Below are 21744 nucleotides of genomic sequence, written 5' to 3' on the forward strand. Positions count from 1 at the left end.
TTTGATCACTAGAAATAGGATTAGCTGCATGACACACGAAGTTAGTCAATGTACTTTTCACTTGGTGATGAATACTGATGTAAGTATTGAAAAAGAATGTAACTACAGAAAAATTTGAAAAAAAAAAACGAGAATGGATAACATGCATTTTCCGTTGATACGGACTTGAAGAGCTGATTTTTCCCCATGCAATGCATGTTGAAAAGAAAATGACAAGTAAGAAAGAAAACTGAAGAATAATAGTCATTCTTTCTCCTAGTTTTCATAAGTTTACATACACTGTAAATTCATCTAACTGTACAAGTATGTTTGGCCATCTCTGGTGGCTGTCACCTTTGTGCCCCCACTTTTTTTTTCCTTTTTATGAAATCACTTTCACGAGATTACTATCAACAAACAAGTGTTGCCATGGCGACAGGGTCATGACAGGTGCGTAGCGTACGTGTGGGGCATGAAGCTGTCGTAGGGAGACTGGCAGTAGAAGGGTACCTATGATGACATCAGACTGGAATCCGAAAATCCGGTATTCCATTCTCTCTATGCCCTCATGAGATGCGAAAAGTTGAATTTTACCACCTAACCATCTCAACAGTGATACTGCCACTGAATTTGTGGAGATCCTACAGCCAGAGTGACTTTTTTTCACTCTAAAGTACCATCAAGGGGATAGCAAAGTGGGGAAAAAAACATTGTCTGTTACAACAATACTTCCACATCTAGTTCCCCCTAGCACACTGCAGGTATATGAGATCCGTGTATTTTTTCTAAAGTTACTTGGAAAGACAAAATATTATCCAAACTTAGCTTTTCTACTGTAATGTTTCTTTGGGAAATGATGATAGTTTTGACTAAAGACAAAATTATTGAGGAAAAAAAATAAAAAGATGAAAAGAGGATGAAAAAGATGAAAGTAAAGAAGAAGAGGAGGAAGAAGAAAAAGAAATTAAGATGATGAAAAATATAGGTGCCTACTCATTGTTGCAGTGTAGGAAATAGTGGTGGAAGTATTAGTCAATGTAAATGATGTCAAAAAAAAAGAAGCAGGGTAAATGTTAGTGAAATAGGATTCTGGTTGAAGAATAGTGAGAGGAAAGATTTCTGTACAGAGGTAGCAAGAGAGATAAAGAGGAAAGAAAATGTGAAAGCAAGAGGAAGAGTTTGTGTGTGTTTGTGTGATGGAGAGGAAGTATAGAGAAAATTAATGTTCTGTGGATGTGAACAGGAAATGAGGAATCGATACGATCAACCGTCAGTGAGTTAGAGTGGATTTGTTAATGACTCTTGGCTGAACTGGATATCTGTCATGAAACCACAGATAATGACAAGCTTATCATTACTGGGCTTATCATATCTTGGTTTATCATATCTCGGCTTATCATATCTTGGTTTATCCTATCTCGGCTTATCATATGTGTGGCTTGTCATATCTTGGCTTGTAAGGAGACAAACACACAGTACTGGTTACAATCATATACTGTCCGACACATGAACCAAAACAGGTGACTAATGGCCTGTTGTTACATACACAGTGACTTCTGTTGATTTCATTATGCATGACATGGCTTGCACAAAAGATGCATGGCCTAATATAATTTCTTGTTCATATCTCACGTTGTGGTAATTTGGATTTGACTATATCTAGATTTATCCTGAACTTATCAGTTACACAGTGATCATTGGATTAATTTGAATGCTGTTTGTATAATTGTCAAAATGACTTTGAATAAGGACTGTTTGTTGTACATCATACTTTTGAAAGTTAAAATCATTATTACGTTACTACACACTGATAGTAATTTGATCCAACACACTGTCATATTGTTACTTTATACACCAAATATTTTGCGAGGTTTTTATTTTCGTGAATTTCGCCAATCAGGTGCTGTTTGCAAATTTAAAGACACGCACAAATATTGACTCTGATCCTGATATGAATGTGACGTATATGTACACATAATACATTTCTCTGTTCAGTACTGTACTCAACAATTGCGAATCTAACCACTCGCAAATTCATCGTGAAGTCCTGATTCACGACAATTTAGACTCACTAAATATATGGCGTATTTTGATGGTAAAATTTGCATAATTCTACAAATCTGTAAGTTATGCATAGTATACAAATAGTGAATGGTCACGAGTGCGATGGTACAAGATTTCGCACGAGGTGAAAGATAGAGGCACTCTATTCAACGAGGCGAAGCCTAGTTAAAAAATGCGCCTCATCTTTCACCGAGTGCGAAATCTTGTTCCATTGCACGAGTAAAAACCATACACTATTTATTTTATACAACACCTCGAACGTCAACAGATTTGGTCCACACAGATTCTTGTAGCACAGAAATGGTAACCATTTTCCGTAAAGACAAATGAGTAGCCGCACAGTCGCAGTCACCGTGTACATACGTACGCGAAAGAAACAAAGTTGTTTACAAAAATGAGTTACAAAAGTACGCACTTGTAAGCGCGCTTGTAATTATTGAGTGCGCGCGGCAAATGTTTGTTTATTGTGACATCGGAGTCGTGCAATGAAACAAAAACTGTTGAGTCAATCTTGAGTTTAACACGGGGGTCAATGGAAATGGGTGACGTCAGCCATGTGCTATCCATTTTGGCTCAAACAAAATTGCATGGCTGACAGCTAGAGCGTGCGATGGAACTTTTCACTAAATGTCATGTGATGGGCAATCGACCAATCGGATAGCTACATTTTGAATAGGTGTTGTATTATACCGTACATTATCGAGTGTGTTTAATTATATACATATGTAAATATGCATCTGTCTTTGCACGTTTTTCTCTGTCTTATTCTTCCCCATGTGCATTGATATAATGAATGCTATTATTTGTTTCTATGTGATTCCAATTTACTCATTTTGACATCCAAGTATATGACATAGTTTTCATCATTTTCTTGCAATGTGATGGAAGGCTCAATCATTGCAATAATTCTAATGTTGCAATATTTTCCACTGAGAATGAACCTAATTAGATGATTATGTATAGTTGATTATTTGTATTTGAAGCTGATTTATGTTTGTTTGTTTGTTTTGATAATTGTAAAGCGCTTGAAAACATATTGTATTAAGCGCTATATAAATATATCATATCATTATTATTATTATTAGCAGTAGTATTTTAGCATTTTGCTTCTTGCATTGTTTCAATCATAATCCCCGTTTTTCTCTCCCCCCCCCCCCCCATAATCTCTCAGACAAGGAGGGTGAGCCGAGTAAAGTGGTGGCCAGGGTGCGTTCCTTTACCAGTGACGTCTCAAAGAGGGCGGGTCCCCAGAAACCGTTTGTCGCCCCCCAGAGTACGCTGGAGGTCAACTTTGAGCTGCTCCACTCCGAAGCCATCATACTTCCAGGTAAGGATGTAGTCCCGCTGTGGAATAAAGTCATCGACCTTATTAACAATGTCAAGAGATTTAATGGGAATAATGAGATTACATTTACAGTTTGACTTTGTAGACCAATCATTGTCGATGGGGATTCTACCTATTTTGATATAAAGCTTTGAATGAACAAATTGATTACCATACAAATTTGTAAAACATTTTTATATGATTTTAACCCATTGAAGATGAGTCTCGATTATAAGCAGGCAAGTGTCTATGGGAAATACGTGTTGTAGCAATACCAACCTATCGTTAACGGGTTATAATCAGTGTCAAGCAGATATTACGACACTATTTTGGTAAATTACGTTCGAGAAAGTGCTGATGCCAGAATCTCTGGTAAGAAGGGACTAGCAGGGTGATATGCACTATACATGAAATACTTATGATAATGATCATTGGTACAGTGATGTATTTTGGATGTCATTCTACGAATTTTATGTGACATGAATGGTGCTTTCATCAAAGTGGTTAAACCAGTAGGTCCTACAGTCACACAGTGTATGCATTGTGTCACTAACAGTGGACAGATTGCAATGGTCCATATGTGAGTGTACTGTTTGAGGATGGTAGGGGATCCATTGTACAAAAGATGGGTGCCCAAGTATTGTTAAGCTCGGGAACAGTTGTTAGTTGTTGGATTCTAAGATGTAACATGCTCTAGGGGATTAGGAAGGATCAAGAAGTGGAATTAAATTCAGGGTGACTTGAAATTCTGCCCTCTCTTTCCTTGCGCTGTACAGTAGGAACAATTTTGTAGGGGGCCAAAAGTCAGTTTACACTCATAGTGATTCAGTGGGATTCTTGCCAATTCAACCCCTGCATTGTAATAAAGCTTACTGAGTAATTGCACTTCTCAAGGGAGACACCCTCATGTAAGAAGAAAAAAAAAGAAGCTGAAGAAACAACAACAACAAACAATGATATAGATTTCATCATTTAATTGTGACCTGGGAGATATGCCATATGGCTTCTCTTGCATTTACCTACTGTGTCACATCATAATGACCAGGGTTTGTAACCATACTTGATTAGGGAAACCATATCAAGAATCTTGAATGCCTCTGACATTAGACTTACTTATGGAGGGATTTTTCAGACCTGAGTTTTTAGATTTTTACACGCAAATGCATGGTTTGGCCCTGGAAGAGACGAGAATCAATTTTGTGAAGATAAATTGTACCTTCCTCAAATACATGATCTCAAATATCTTTCATGCAGGAATGAAAAGATTATTCCCCCCTCCCACCCCCCTTCCCCCCCCCCCCCAAAAAAAAAAGATCAAAGTAAAGAAACAGAATGATATTGGAAAACAAAGCATAACACAACATATTAATACCAAGTAGTCTTATTGATGTAACCCATTAAAATGTATCACAAGCATTTGTTGACTCATAATAATGCCCACATTGTCGTAATTTGATCCTCTGTTTTTCGAACCATATTAAATACTGATTCAATGACTTGTTTGTTTGTTTGTTTCTAACCTTCATTTATACGCTCTGCTACACACTGTGAAGATCACAAGCAGTCATATGACAGTTGACACAATATGTTTTTACTCTAAGTCTGTTTATTTTTCTGAAATCAGTTACTGGGCACTGGACTGTGCAGTATGCAAACTAATCTACGTAGGTATCGTGGAGTCAGTAAATTTTGTGAAGTAAACAATCAACTTGCTACTAAAACAACTCCATTTTATTGTCATGTTGTTCTCTTCCAATAACTACATTGCTTACATTTGACAGTTTTTAGAATGCAGTCATTATAAAAATATGCATAGACATGATTTCAGTGTGCTGCTTATAGGATCTATGTAATCTTATCATATGAAGTTTGAATGAAACATTTTTTAAAAGAGTTCTATGGGTTTATATCATGATTTAGCATTGTAGAACATGCAATCAAATGTTGTAGTGCTATAACATATTTACGTTGTGTTAGTGGTGAAGTAATAAATCAACTTGTGCAATGGGATGAGTCTAATAAATTTATTGCCAAAGAGACCCCTAACCACCCCTCCCCCCCCCCCAACATCACACTTATGTCACCCACACATACTGTACACAGTGAGTTAGGACCACAGCTTCAAATAGAACTGTTCTAGTGGAACTGTGTATATTACGTACGATCTTACCTTTCAAAGAATTCATGACAATCACCATACACCCACACTCCCTGTTTTAAGTGTGCTGTAACAAACAGGAGATCTGACTGTGGAAACATCACTCTATTCAATGTCTTTGTTCCACAAGAATTCTTGGTTCCAATTTATAGTCATTGTATCATCTCTGTGCAGACATTATTGTCCCCTGATTGTAGCCTAATCAGTCAAACAATGTGCTTGGTTTAGCTTTTACTTTTGATCGTTTCATTCATTTGGACTCCATGGTAACAACACATACATCTGGCATGCACTTTGACCACAAATTCTGTGTCCTAATTCAAGGGAGATAAGTTGATCGTAGTTCCAATTGTTGTTGTGGAGGCACAAAAGTTTGACTGTAACAAAAGTTGGCAAGCCCATACCGTAGATCCTAGTGGATCCGAGCGGATGTTCCTTTCCATTGTTGCCAGAAATGCCTTTTATCTTCTGGTCACATGTCAGTTTTTTTTTTTTGTTTTCTCTCCAAATGTTCCTGAACTGTGATAAAATGAGGACTCATCTTGATGGGTTTCCTTTCATTCAGTTCAACGGTCTTCACCTGTTTAGCCACCTTGAGCGGTACAAGTGTGTGTGTTGGGGTGGGGGGTGTATCCAAAGTGAGCATGTGTGCTTTTGTATAGGAGTAAAGTAGGGTATGTGGAAATGGGTCAGATTTAATCTTCCATGTCCAAGTGATAAGAGTTTGTTTTTGTTTTGTTTTTTAATGGGGAGGAAAGACACTTTCTAGAGATTGTCTTCAAAGAATTCTCCAACTCTGTAGATAATTCCTTGATAGTGGTTCCATTCATAAATTCAGCTTGATTAGTTGACCATGATAACGACTTTGAATACATTTTGCCACCAGTCATGTCTGGGAAAATTCTGTAATACATGATTAAGTGGCTGTGGTGGATACATTCATGAACTTTAACTAAGGTTCTGTGCTAAAATGTCCATGTGGAAAACAGTTTATAGCAACAGAGGAACTTTGGAACACATGTGATCAACTCTCTGTTGTGGTTGCAGCTGTGAATAGGCTGGTTTTCCATATACATGTATTCAACTTCTTGCTATTTTCCCTGAGGACCTATTCATGGACTATTCCCTTGCCTGCTGCTACTATTTAGTGAATTTCAATACTTGGAAACCACTCTGCATGCTTCAGTCATTGCTATGTCAGGCAAGGCTCAGGCAAGATTTCTGATTATCAGGACTAACCATTACTCTGAAGGTGTGTATAAACTTTGTGTACACTGCTAAAATGTGTCTATTAACCCATTGAGGACGAGTCCCGAGTATACTTGGGCAGGGGTCTATGGGAAATGCGTGTTGTAGTAAAATCAGCCCGTCAATAGGTTAACTCATTCATGCTGTGGTATCTTGAAGGCTTGCAATTTCCCTCTTGTTTTCTGTCGTAGGTTCGAGGGATGGTGGAGGGAGAGCAGTATTGGAGATACGTGCCGACAGCCACGTCTGGTCCAACTCTGATGTCAGTCAAGAAGACTTCATCAAGCTCTTAGTCTATGTCTATTCAATACCAAGGTAAGTGAAAAGATTTTGATGTTGAGGGATCACCATAAGTGCTCTAAAGAGACACCTCACTGATGACTCGTAACTATTTTGATAGATGCTCGCCTTTTTTTAATAGCTTTTAATTAAATAACTCCAAATGCAGATTTGCCATGATGCTGTCTAGCTGGTTATACAGACCAAACTGATTCCTTTTTCTATTCAAACTAAGTTTATCTACTGTTAGTTGTTTCTATCTCGCTGGTAACAACGTTCTGAGGCGCATCTCAATTCCAGGCAATGTACCATGGCAACATGTGCTGCTGTGACGCCTCCATGTCACTGTACAACATAAACGGCACTGTATTGTGACTGAATCTAATATACTACATGCATTAGCAAATTCCTGTTCTCGCTGAGGAATAGTCCGTAAAACTCTTCCATGTGTCTGAGAGCTTGTGGCCACACATTCCCCCCTCTCCCCCCCCCCCCCTTATATATTCTCTTCCCCTTGTTTCTCTCTGCACTGTTTCTTGCTGTGTCACCATGTAACTATCTTCATTTGTTGTTCACCTAAGCTGTGAATTTTTGTGTTTTTCATTTGGGTGTCATATTCTTAGCTTTCTTCTGTTATGCTCATCCATATTTGATAAGTCTTTGCGACATCTGTTGTCAACCTTTGTCATTATTTTTACTGTCTCCAGTGTTTCTTAAATGGTGTGCTCACATTATGATTTACTTTGATAACTTTATCCCATTGCAGGAAAAGTTTCTCACACTTTGTATGGTGACTTTTGCATAAACAAGATACCAAAATCATGCTACCTTGGATTCATGGAATGTATTCTCTCAAACTGCACTTAAAGAGGCACCATATTTTATTAAGATTTTATTTCAAGATTATGTAGATCCAATTCACATTCATGGGTCTAAGACTTTCACCTATACCAGATCTCACTATTGATTTCAGACACATTGTCCAGGCAGTAGTTCCAAGTAGCAGTTAGTGCTGTCACTTTTGGTGATTGTGTGTGGGTAAACCATATCAAGAATACAATGTTCTGTAACATACCTTGATGATGTGTGTAGTAAGCATGCCACTACGAATGACTACAGCTAAATTCAGTGATACACAGATACTTACAAGATACTTACAAGATACTTACATTGTGAAAAGAATAAAATAGAGAGAGGAATTTGTTCATGAAGTGCAGAGAAGACTCCTGTAAGCCTTGTCTTTTTTGTACTAAAGCAATTTTACATGTAATCGTCAGAGAGAGTCTAAGAAGCCTGGGACAAAATAACTTGAAGACACCTCCTTCTGATTACTGCCATCTTGTGTCTGTCTTGAGTTCAATCTATGACTCAGCTCAGCTCAGCTCGATAAACATATGTTGCATCTCGTGTGCAGGCCATATGTACAATGTTTTCACAATGTTTGAGGGACATGAATAAGATCATTCATGAACTATTTTTTTCTTTCATAAAAATGGAAGGGCTTTGACAGTATTCAGCTAAGTCAGATTCCTAAGTTTTCACTGCTTTTTTTAACTAAAATGGTGACATCTGCATTTAGTTTATAAAAATAAAGCAAACTATGTACCAAAAGTCCAAGATACTTAAGTATGACACAGTGAAGTTTGTATGTAATAAGAAGAAATTTCTTAGCAAAATGTGCGATTTGTTGAAGCACCAGCTGTATTATCCTAAAAGTTGTATTTTTTTTCTTTAAGTCAGTTACATCTCTTAGGTGCCAGTGATCAATTTAGATAACAATTTTCCCCATGGACAGTTTCACAAGGCTTATTACAGCATAGAGTGATGTCTTTCAAAGGTTGCTAGGTGATGTAAATCAGTTGTTTCAGCCAAGGATACAGCAGTGCTGTGACAGACAACCCTGCAGGGGGTCCCCTGATGACTAATTAACTGCAGATTGTCCTCAAAGTGTATTTTTTTACTGGAACTTTGAAGAGATTAGGGTGATTATGCACTCACCTTCCCCATCCTAACCTTACCTCTAGCACATCATTCAAACATAATTACCACGGAAGCGATGGTCAGAAACGCCCCACGTTGCGTGTGGAACCAAAGACAAGTTTTTGACAAGAAATATTCTCAGCAAAGAATGAATTGATTTATGAGAGACTTTTGCTTCCTTTGCCTGTTGCGGTGGTTTCTCCGAGTCCTGAACAAAACCTTGTCCACGGGGTGCATGATTGTAGTGGTCCGCTGACCTCATCTGGAAATTGGTCACTGATTATTGGCAATTTGTGATGAGTTGAGACAATTTTTGTCCATCTTTTTTTTCCCCAACAGCAGGTGACCTGTGTGCTCCAGGGTTGAGTTCAAGGGGGTAGAAAGTCTGATATGGTTTTGATTAAAGTTTAATAAAGTATCGTCTTCTTGATGCTTAGAGGTCAGTTTGTACTGCAAATCTTTCCTGTTTTTTCATTCTTTTCACTCTTGGCTTTTCCTTTTGTGTTCATTCTGTATCTGTCAAAGTAGTATGATGAGATGGTTGATGTGCTATTGAAGGTTGGGAGAGAGATATTTTCCTGGCACCAATAACCACCATTTCCAACTTGTGGCTTTAACTGCACTTTGTGACCCTGTGAGATACTAAACACAACTGTTCATTACACTTCCGACTTTTCTCATTCTGTTTTTGTTTTTTGGTGTCTTCATCGTTTCCAATTTCATACAGTGCACTCCCATTAAAACGAACACGGTTATAACGAAATTCCGGTTACAATGAAGTAAAATTCAGACCACAACATTCTCCGTTCCATGTATTTGATTGTTTATTTGTTCGGTTAAAACGAAATTTTGATATAACGAAAGAAAACTGCCGGTCCCGAGGACTTTGTTATAACAGGAGTCTACTGTACTTGTCATTTACCTATGAAAAAAAAACAAACCTTTTTGCTTTAATTCATAAATGTCATTTATGTTAACTCTGCATATAAATTCCAAGTTTGCACATATTCTGGCAGTTACTTTAATGAGTTCCATTATATTCGTTAGTGTCCTGTAGTCATATTGTCTGCCAAGGAGACATTTAATGTTAAACATTGTTTCTATGTCACTTTCTCATGACTCAGTTTTGGGCTGTCACACAGTAACAGTCTCATCACATATCCCCAGTTTTTTCTCTCTTGCTTCTTTTTCTTTTTTATTCATATTTCTCTGGCATTTCTTGCCCAAGTTTCATCAATCCATCTGATCTTTGTTGAACATCTGAAAACCTGCCTTCTGTCAGCAAACACTTGCTAAACTTCACTCTGCCGTGTATCGAGCGCTTCATCTTCTTATTTACTCTCAATCCCCAGTTCACCTCTTTCGCCTGCTTTTTCTTTTTATCATTATTTTATCTCCACTGTACTCCCCCCCCCCTTTGGTCCTCCCCCCTGCCTGCTCCCCTTGATTTAATTGGGTGGTGAGCCAGCAGCGCTGTGCATGTTCACTTCCTGAGCGCCAGCTCCGTGTTTACCTCGCTCCTCCAGTGTCTGTTGGCTATTCTCCGCAGCGTCAGCCAAGTTTCTGATTCCCAAGATCATTGGAGATCTCTCACGTGGATCCTTGCTCCCGATCGATGAGATCAGATTCGTGTAGTCCAGGGACTTCAAGCCATCAGAGGCTCTCCGTCTCACCCTCCAGTGAGGTCTGAGTGTCAGCTGTCCTGCTCTATCTCTCTCTTCAGGACTTTTCTCATGTTTTTATCGGAATTCAGGTCTTGATGTTTCCACCCTTGCCTGCAAGAGCCAAGGAGACAACTTGGTTTGTGGTGCTAGTGGTTCATAGATGTTTTGAAAAGCGTTGAGTGGGACTCCAATTTCATCGTGGAATAAACGATTATCTTGTTAGGTGGATGAACTTGATATCGTATGAACGATGCCATTTGCATGTATTTCATGCTGTGATGGGAGGCATTCTGCAAGGAGCATTTAGAGAATAGGTCTTTGGTAAAGACGTACGTCTTGTTAATCTTCCTTGGGGGATACTTGTTTTCATTGCCAATGTTGGTTTGTGCACCATACATTCCTAGTCATACTGGAGTTTTAAGATGGCCTGGTCACCAGCATTCCACTGAATGTAAGGAAGATCTTCCATGTGAAGGGTGAGTTAGGGAAAAGAGTACTTGGTGGTTGGTTGTCATGTTTCTTGGCTGTACTTAAGAGAAATTGTCTTTTATGGCTGAGAACATGCATTTCGTGAAGCGTATGCTGTCGAGTACTAATTTCACAGGAGCATTAGATATGAGAGGACTGTGCGATCCTTGGTAATCTGGAAGTAGATGATGCACTCATATTCCTTTTCTTTTAATTCTGTGCATATATCATACAGTGATTCATGGTGTTTTGCCTCATGTTTATGTTGTGTAGCATTTATTCATTCACTCATTGTTTTACGAAATCAGTTTTCTTTGATTTGATGTGTCTCTTGGTATATTCTTGTATAAAAGACTTAAATTTTGAATGGATTTGGTAGATGACCATGTTTCAGACTACAGAAGGGCTAAACATGTAGTGTAAATTCTTTGGGTTGATTAATGCAGCATTATGCCATGAATGTTAAAAGTGTACGTCAATTTTTAGATAACCATCAAATAAACATTTATTTTCTTGCAGGATTTGTGTAATGTAAAATTGAAATTTTCTAGAAATTTTTTTTTCACATCATTGCTAGGGAATCTATGAATAATGCATACTGTTGTATTTTTGTCTTTTTTGTAAATGATTTCAAAAATGAATTGTCAAGTCCCTCAATGTAAAAAAAAAGTTTTCAATAACCAAATGATGCAAAAGAATCCATGCAAATAATAATAATAATAATTAGACAAATTTGTATAGCGCAGCTACTATGTAAATATACTCTACTGCGCTGTGATGTAACAGAGCTCCTGTCACTGATTAGACACACGAAAATAAATAACAAATTAATCAAAGGCTTCTGAAAAAAGATAAGTCTTCAATAAAGATTTGAAGACAACAAGTGATGATGCCTTCCTCAGTTTCTCAGGTAATTTATTCCAAAGTTTTGGAGCAGCACAGCTGAAGGCACAGTCCCCTAAAGTTACTTTTGTTTTTAAGTGAGATTGCTTTAGAAGCAACTTATCCTGTGTACTTCGTAAATTATGAGAATATGAGTGTGATTTCATTGATATCAATTCTGATAGATAACCAGGTGCTTGACCATACAATACTTTATAAACGAGTATCAAAATTTTAAATACAATTCTCTGTCTTACTGGCAACCAATGTATCTAAATGTATCTAAATGATCTAATTTGAATTTGTATGCTTCTATCATGAATTCTTTCCATGTGAGGCAATTTCTAAAACAAAAGCTAGTAAGTCTTAAGTGAAAAAAATTCAAGTTTAACAAATTTTATTCTACTAAATCCTGATATATCATTGTTGTGATCTGTATGATATTCATATTGCTTGTAGTAGTTTGTGCATTTTTTTTTTTTAAATGAAAGATTTCTCAGTTTTACTCCCCTATACTGTGCACGTTTTCTTATCACTTGTTTTGAGTTTTATGACCGTGAACATTATCACTGTCTTAATCAACTCAGCTGGAAAGTGGAACAAACAGGTAGGTAGATGGCCAAATCCCACTGGGGCAATCAAATCATTAACACATTTCCCTTTGCTACCCCTCCCTTAGTCCCACCCCTTACATCCGGTGATGTGTTTGGTTTTTTTTTTTTTTCTCTCTCTAACCCTGAACTTCACACTTGGCATACACTTCAGGGAGGAAGTACGATGGAGGGGCCTCAGTGTTGCAGTTGATGCCAGGACTGTCCCCAAGACTGATATTGAGCGAGTTGCTGAGGCCCTGCAACTTTTGCATGTAAGTGTTATGTTGCATTTTGTTTTCTCATTCATCCATTGCTTATATGATCTTTTTTTTATATATAGTGGATACTAAGCAAAAATACTTAACAAACATACAGCCATTCTATTTTTTTCTTAATGTCATTGAGATGTGGGAAAGTTTCTGTTTTTATGCCTCCGCCCAAAGGGTGCTGGAAGCATTATGTTTTTGTCACTTGACATGATCAACGATTGACACAAAAGCCAATCTAGATTAATTTTTACCAAGGTCCTTTTGCTATGTTTCTGTAATGCCTGCTACATGTACTTCTTCGTAATGTTTATTATTAGCATGCCTTGTTTTCAATGTCGTGGCAATTATGGAAGCAATGAACTTGGCAAATAGCAGGGTATGTAGCAGAGTTCATGTTAACTTGAAATATGGATTCTCTGCTGTTGAGAGAGAGAGAGAGAGCTAGGAAAAAAAAACTGCTGTAAAAACAACCGCATTAGTCAGTAATTAAATATTACCGTAACTTTGGGACAAACTTTTGCAGTCTAGCTGTATTGCGGGACGAAGGGATTAAATGTTTAAGTGCTGTGTTAAAAACATCAGAGAAAACACAAACAGGGGATATGACAAGAGAACACTTTGTAGCTTCAAATAATGTCTCCCATGTTGCCTCAATATGTTGTAATAGGGCCTTGATGATCTGTTTTGAGTCTTATGTTTTTCCCCCAGTCAACTAAAGAACATCATATGGGCCCATTTTGCTTTTTTATGTAAAGCCAGAGGCGAATATTGGCAGGAGTTTAAACTCTGTAAACTTTTCCCTGATGCTTTTGATCGGTACCCCCGTTGAGATTAGATAGAAGCACATTAAGAAGGGTGTGCGCGTGACTGCCACAAGAGTTGATGATGAGTAGAGAATTTAGTCTCTCAAACTGCACCATGCCCAATCTCAGCATTCATCAGTAAGCTGACCCAAGTGATATGCGTTTCATATTTCCTCTATGATGAATGATTGGCTTAAGTACCCAATGTAGGTAGGAAAATAACACCCAGTAAAAAGGAATATATTTGATTCAGATTTGCAGAGGCTCTTAAACCTTCCCTATTTATCGCTGCGGCTCATTCCCAGCATTTTGTATTCATCATATCATAATTTGCAGCTTGCACAGTAGGAACATGTGTCAATTGATAAATCCCGTATGTCTGTTAGCTGTGATAAGATGTTTACATCTATTGCAGCTAGTAGCATTACTTTTATATAATTTTTGAAGTCAGTCAAGAGATCCCACATTTACACAGCCGGAATTAATGGTTTTTGAAAATCAATTTTTGCAAATGCGATTCAAAAAAAGGTTAATTCCTATGTGTGGACACTCATTCACACACAAACACATACATACACACACACACACAAAAAAAAAAAAAATCATTAAAAAATCATGTACTTTTCTTTGTTACTTTATTTTTAAGGTAAGATTCTGTGTGAAAGGTTCTTTCAGATCATGAATCAAGACATGTAGAGATTGCATAACACTTTGAGATTTGTCAGAAGTGCCAGCAAAATCAGGAACCTCCTAATTTGAAGTCAATTTCTTGTTAATATCACATTTATAGCATAAGACAGGAATGCAGAGTCTGGACAGTCTATAAAATTCCTGAGGGACAGAAACAAACATGCAGATCTTGATATCTTCAGGAAAAAGAGATACCAACTTGATTAGTTCACTTAATCTGATGAAATAAGTCAGTGGTGTTATCTGTGGTTGAGGACTACAGGAGAAATTGATGTTATGTGATATGAGACAGTTACAGGTTTCACTGATCTTAGGGGACTGTCTGCTCAAGCCTCATATGTCATGAGCTGCGTTTATCATCTTTCCCATATTTGAAACATGTTTCAATACCCACTATTAAAACATGTTTGCAAATGCCTTTCTGCACCAGAAGTGGGTTGATAAACACACCCATAGTGTTGTGGAGTGCTGACAAGTTTTATTCATTCATGAAAATGAATGTAAAGGGGGTACAGGTAGTCCAAGTAGAGAGGATCAAATCAGGCCCACAGTCAATCTAAAGCACATGGAAACTTTTATGGAGATGAATGAAAGGATGGATTATCATATTAGTTATGAATCTTAATATGCACATTCATAAAGAGTAGTTCTGTAGTTGGATTCGTTATCACACCAAGTGATCATCAGCCTCAAAATGTATTTCAATGCTATCTTGACTCTGAGTTTGTTCCTGTCATTTCCTATCAATTTAGGGTGTTTTTTTCTATTTTCTTTCCTCCTCACTTGATCAGGAACACTACCAAGGATCAATTGATCATGTCTACATCCTCGTTGGAAGCAACTCAGTATTAACACGTGTTACCAGGGCAACCAACAACCAAATACTGAAGACCAAAGTGGATTACAAGGTTTGTATGCTGCAGTATTTATTTTAGGCAAGATGTGGTTAATTACTATTTGATGAGGTCACAATCTGTTGGTTTAGCTGCCAATTACATCATGTGCAATTGAGCCGGTCTTTTTTTCTTTCCTCTCCCTGCTGAAGGGAGAGGGATATGACCAAATTGAAATAAGACTGACATCAGTGAGTTAGGATGTTGTGATGTAGGATTGAAGTGCTTTAAGCAAAGCTATCATTAGCCTGATATCAAACAGACAGGTAACCATGTACTCCCGAAGACTAAGCTGAAAAAAAAAGTATATCATTTTCAGATACAGTTGAACCTCTCTTATCCGGCCTCCCTTTATCCGGATCTCTCTATTATACGGACGCAATCTCGCCGTGATTTTTTTTTTTTTTTTAATAATTACGGGAGGAAAGAGGGATTCCCAACTCCTTGAGAACTCCTACACAAACACACATGAATTACATATACTTGATACATTTCTTCATAATTATTTAGGTAAATCATCCCAAGAATTTATAAAAGAAAATGATTTCATTCTTGCAAACAAGAACCTCTATTTTGGGATCTGTTACTGAGTGTAACAATGAAAACGTTGCAGCATACACATTACTACATGTGGTACTACAATGGGCTACATCAGTACATGTGTATCATGTACATCTACAAAGCATTGAGTCTCCCGTATCCGGCCAAATCCCTTATCCGGATGAGCCCCGGTCCCGACTTGTCCGGATACGAGAGGTTCAACTGTATAACAATGGTAAGATTTAAAGAAAGTGGGAAAAACTCATTAGAATGTAATTGCCTCATAAAGCATCTCAAAAAGAGATCTCAAAGTACTAGCCTTGTGTTGGGACCATCAAGTAATGTGGCTGTGTTAAAAGAAAAAAAAGTGAAATGTCTCTAATTTTTATTTTTTACTCCATGTTATAATTTTTTTTAAAGATTCTCACTAGTGTATAACAGGACTAGAATGATTTTTACAGAACCCCAAGGCTGGGGAAAATCAATTTTCTCTGACTAAATTGGTGTTACTTTATGGGCAGAGTATTACAAATTAAGTATTCAATGGAAGACTGCATTGATCAAAGCACCGAAATCACTGTACCGAGTGATCATAATGGCACATTATGATTTCATTTGCTATTCAAATTTCCATAACATTTCTGTACTTGTTTTACAAGACTTGCATATAATTTCACAACTGTATAGAATTTACAGGATTTATTGAACTTAGACAACTTTCTGTGTGATGTTGCTTCTCTGGTAATTGTAACATTGTTTATATCACATTATTCTCAATAAATTTTGATTCAACATGAAAGAACTTTTCAAAACAGTAATATTGGAAATAACACTTATCAAGTTATCTCTATCAGATTATTAGTATTTTTTTTTTCATTTCTGCTGCAATGAAATCCTTTTCCTTGCTTGTGCAAAGTGTAGCAATGATAATGCAAGTAGTGAGGAGAAACAGAGGATTGTAGCACAAAGAACAAAGAGAAAGCTTTATGCTTTTTAAATGAAAATGGTATAAACAGGATGGATCGCCAATGAGAACCAAATGTGCTGAACGAGGTTGACCCCTACCACAACAAATCATGATTATGGCACCACAAAACATCCTAACTTTGTAGCTGTCAGAAAGGGTGGGGTCCAGTTAGCACTGTGCCTCTATTGTGACTAAGCCTGTGAGCTCATATCCACCTGCAGGCGTTAAAACAAAGCAATCCAGGACACTTCATGGTACCCTCTTGTAGTTTAGAAAGTTCTGAGGGGAACACATCTCCTATAATGCATTGTATGCACAACAACAGCTTTTTATTGAAGCCTTCAGATAAGTTAGCTTCTTTAACTGGCTATTTTCTTACATTTTTCCTTTCTTTGTACAGAATGTGCCCAAAATAGCAAATGCAGGATTGATTTTTTTTTTTCAAGTGGCATGCTGAAATCATGATAAATTAAGCAAGGGCAAAATAGCAAATGCAGGATTGATTTTTTTTTTCAAGTGGCATGCTGAAATAATAAATTAAGCAAGGGACTAAAAAAAGGAAAAGAAAATGTAGATTAAACAAAATCTCCTGTCCCAACTGGCAGGCCTCTGTGGTTTTAGTTGGTCAGTGGAGTGTTAGTGCATGTCATTTAACTCATTGATGATGGTCAGTGACTTGCAAAAATCTCTTTGTTCCTGTGGTCAGTGTGTCCAGTTATAGGTGATGGAGATTATTGCCTAGTATGTGAGGAATGCAGGAATACTTTGACACATATTAGAGTCAGGAATAACTCTATTCTCTAAGTTCATTTACCCTGTGTATCTCAACTCTGAACAAATAGTTTAGATTCCAAATTGATTTTTTTCTTTTGTTTGTTAGCTTTGCTTATGTAAAACTTCCAAAGTGTATTGTCATAACAGTGTCCAGTTCTACATCCAGTCCACGTTGCAGTTGTATTTAGTTAATTAGATGATGATCTGGGATTTGAAAGTTTTACATTTGTTCAAATAATTGTTGAGGTATTAGGTTATGCTCTCAGTCAGCATTGGTTAATGTACCATAGTCTGTGTATTAAAGCACGATGGTCTAAAAATTAGATAAACACTCCATGACCAGAAATATATTCTTTACTTTTGAAATGATTGGCCCTATAGCCTATTATGTACGTTTTTATTTCACTAATTTCTGCCCTTAAGGAATGAGATTAAGGAATGGTGTGAAAGGGTTCAGAAAAATGATGAAAATTTATCCATGACTAAAAATGTGGTACAGCTATAAAAACCATCAGCCTTGAGATCACTACCTGTTTTAGAAAGTATTACAACAAAACAGTTTCCTCTCTTCCTCTTTTAACCATTTCCCCCTGCCAAATTAACTAGCTACCCTCAAGATATGATAACTTCTTGTAGAGTTGATGCAAGGCATAAACAGTTCCTACACGTAATTAGTAAAGACTTCTGTGTCACATTAGTGGAAGTTTCCAGAAGCTCATCATGGGGAATGCAGCAAACCAAGGGTTAGGAATAACAGTAGCAGATGTTGATCTACGGGAGCCATTCATTTTGCTGACAGAATGGGGCAGGGGATGGGGGGGGGGGGGGGGGGGGGTATAGTAGACTTGGATCTCCACCAGTCAAATTACCGGGTCATTACAACAGTCCTTGGCTTTGGACTAGTGGTCAATTTCCTTAATTGCTTCCTCTTCTTGGTTTCCTGACCTACTGAAACTAGAGAAGTGACCGTGACCCTCTGCTGACCAGTTATATCTCTACTTTGATAACTAGTTTTCAGTTGATTCTGTTTGTTGTTATGAGCAAATATAAGTGTCATCAAATGAAATGTATTCAAACCTGTTAGTGTATTCATGTCTTTTTTTTTTCCTTGCAAAACACTTTCATATAGAAATTTATGAATGTTAACATAGGTTAATTTCAAATTGTGATTCTGATCATTTTTCCTGGAGTAAGTCCTTGATAAGGCATTTTACACCTACTTTTAATGATACAAAAATGTGTTCACCTATTATTTTTGTGATTTTAAACTGGTATCTGGCTTAGTTACATAAACAAAAATGTCTCCCAGTAGTCTTGGTGATCTTCTTAACCCTATTTTAACTGGGCTATTTGAGACCAAGTTTTTACTGGGGGGTCAATTTGACCCCCCTTCAGATCTCGGCCGCTGATCGCGCAATCGCCGCAAAATTTTGCCTGAACATAGAGCCAGGTATCAACTACAAGATTACATGGTCATACAATAGAAAAATTTTGATTTTCTATTTTTAGTAAATTAATTATGCAAATTTATGCATGAAATCATATTTTCATCTATAACTCCATTAAAAAGACTGAAGGATTGCTGAATTTTTGTGTCAGAGTTCCTCAAGACACATCAAAACAATTTTCTTGTAAAAGAATAGCACAATCGAAATCAGTTTCTTTTGTTTTTTATTGTTTTGTTAATTTCTTATGTATTTCCTTGTTTTTTCGACCTTTTGTTTTCTATTGTTTTTTTTGCCTAAATTTGTTGCAGGCACTTTTTCAAGCTTATCTACATTAGAATTGATTAATATCAGTGGTTAAAAGTTGAAATAATCTAATTTATATCAATTTAACCAAAAAACACAATTTGCATTGGATTTGCACATGATATCATGAATTTGAGCTGTTTTGGGGTTGACATGCATATGCAGAACATTACGTAACTTCAGAACGGTGTACCCGGATGTCGCGAATTTGGTCTCAAAATATGTGGGAGACTTCGATGAAAAAAGTCATGAAACGACGCGGCGAAATCTTTGCGCGTTGCGGAATCGTGGTGCGAAATGTCGAGGGGGGAGAGTCAATTTGACCCCCCCCCCACCAGTTAGAAAAGGGTTATTAGCAGATTATTAATATGTGGACAGGCAATTTTCTGTCGCGTTGCTTGGATGTCTGACAATCTGTCTGTTCAATCTTATCAAATGTTTCCTTCAAGTGTTCAAAATATGCAAGAGAAAGATTTATCATGGTTTTTGGGGCATCTGAACTTTCTGCTGAAATGTTATGCTAAACATTACGAGAACATGCATCAATTATTTGATTCAATTTTCATGAATATATTGCATTGCCATATTTATGTCAAATTTTAGGCTGATATATATATTTCATAGACTTACACTATATTTGAAATTCTAAAGACGAAGGACACTGGTAGTCTTGAATACTGTAAAAGTTGAGTGCAACAGGCAATCATTATTTTTACACAAAGAGAAGAGGATGTAGGTAAGAGGGGTATTTAGCTCACATCATGGGGTAGCTTCATTGTACTTGAGACATTCGCCATGGGACTTTGACTCATGTTGATATGTTCTCCAGGGTTCTTTAATTAATGCAATATCCGCATCTCTTGTCACCCCCACAGAGAGTTAAAATCATCACGATTGATGATAAATGCCAACCATCTGTCTAGATCTGTTGATCGTATTTCACTGCAAGGCAGTATGGCATTGTCATTCAAAGGTGCATACCGAAGAGGGAATGATATAATTGATTGAATTGTCTTCATCAATCTACTGACGGTTCCTTTCCAAGTTTTGTTAAAATTGGAGATGTATTGTTGAAGATTTGACTCATGAATAGCACAGAGACACCAATGAGAAAATGAAATGAACAGAGTCATACTTCATGAACGTGGTCTTAAAGATAATATATCTCTTTCCTGTAAAGCTTTGTTCAAGGTGTGGCCCCTATGAGACAGATTGGCTCATTGTGAGTTGATGATATATGAGTAACCATGATGACTAATGTTACCTCACATTAGAGAGTCATGGTCATAATGGTACTTTCTTAAGAAATGAAGTTTTGACAGAGGCCTTTGACATATAAAACAAAATTTTGTAATAGGTGATAATTTCAGTACCGGTATCTCGAATTAGGAGGTCACAGACATTTTTGCGAGATGTTGTTTTCACGAATCAACACCAACGCTATCACAAATGCATTGCTACCATAGCGTATAGCAACATTTTCACTTGTTGTTAAATTCGCGATCCAATAGTGATTTGCGAAAATTAAACCCTCGCGAAAATAACAGCCTATACAGTATTATAATGTTGACATACTGCTAATGACAGTTGATTCAAGAAAATATTGACATTTTGAGTGAGTGTAGAAAGAGAGAATTCTGGATGACACCTGTAGGTGTGAAAAGTGAAAGTAGTATAATGCTACAGGTGGCTTGTCATCACGTGGAGGTCCCCAAGGATATTCATCTCTTTCTTTGTCTGTATCATAAAAGTAGGCAAGAGTTAATGTCGTGCCAGTGGTTGTCTAATAATATCCCAATTATTTTCCATGTTATTTCCTTGAAGGAGCAATGTGTGATCCACCTGTTAAGCAGATTGCCAATCAAAAGGATGACATGCCTTAATTTGCTCAGCCTCACACTTACTTTACCACTATCATTATTTCATTCAGTGATTCTTGAGATATTCTCACAATATCACATCAATGATTGCCAATATTTAGATATTTGGTAACATCAAAATATTTCCTTGTTCTGCTAGAATACTTTGACATAAAAGATGATAAGGAAAATCATCAAATGGATGTTTTTAGCTCATTTCTGAAAGAATCACAAAATGAAATTGGTTCTAGTTCTCATCGTATATCAAATATATATGAGAAGATTAGATAAAATTGGTTTAGAGATGTAATTTGATTGAAATTGTTTTTCATGTATTAGTCAGTTCTATTATTTTAATCATTGCTATCAGTTGTTGCTAGATCAGGCAAGCCTCAAGTGAAGATAAAAAACAACCCTGAATACCTTTTAAGTTGGATAATCTGTATTCATGAAATATGGAATAAAGTTCTTTACACTTGTCAATGAAGGACACTAATGGTATTGAAGGTACAAACAGAATGCCATATTTGAGCCTGTGCAGAGTCTTAGAAGTGTGTTC

The 21744-nt window shown here is 37.0% G+C and overlaps 1 protein-coding gene across 1 annotated transcript in view; it reads left to right on the forward strand.

Moving 5' to 3' along the window:
- The window catches only part of LOC139743466 (puratrophin-1-like), a 130167-nt gene that overhangs the window by 59905 nt on the left and 48518 nt on the right, over window positions 1-21744 (forward strand). Inside the window, exons 6-9 of the mRNA XM_071653951.1 lie at window positions 3215-3370; window positions 6965-7088; window positions 12812-12911; window positions 15193-15309. Of these exons, the coding sequence (XP_071510052.1) occupies window positions 3215-3370; window positions 6965-7088; window positions 12812-12911; window positions 15193-15309 (497 nt within the window). The remainder of the gene's footprint in view (window positions 1-3214; window positions 3371-6964; window positions 7089-12811; window positions 12912-15192; window positions 15310-21744) is intronic.

This window comes from Diadema antillarum, unplaced genomic scaffold (assembly GCF_040938485.1).
Source record: "Diadema antillarum isolate AM-2024a unplaced genomic scaffold, OU_Dant_1.0 seq00001083_RagTag, whole genome shotgun sequence".
In the NCBI taxonomy this organism is placed as follows: domain Eukaryota; kingdom Metazoa; phylum Echinodermata; class Echinoidea; order Diadematoida; family Diadematidae; genus Diadema; species Diadema antillarum.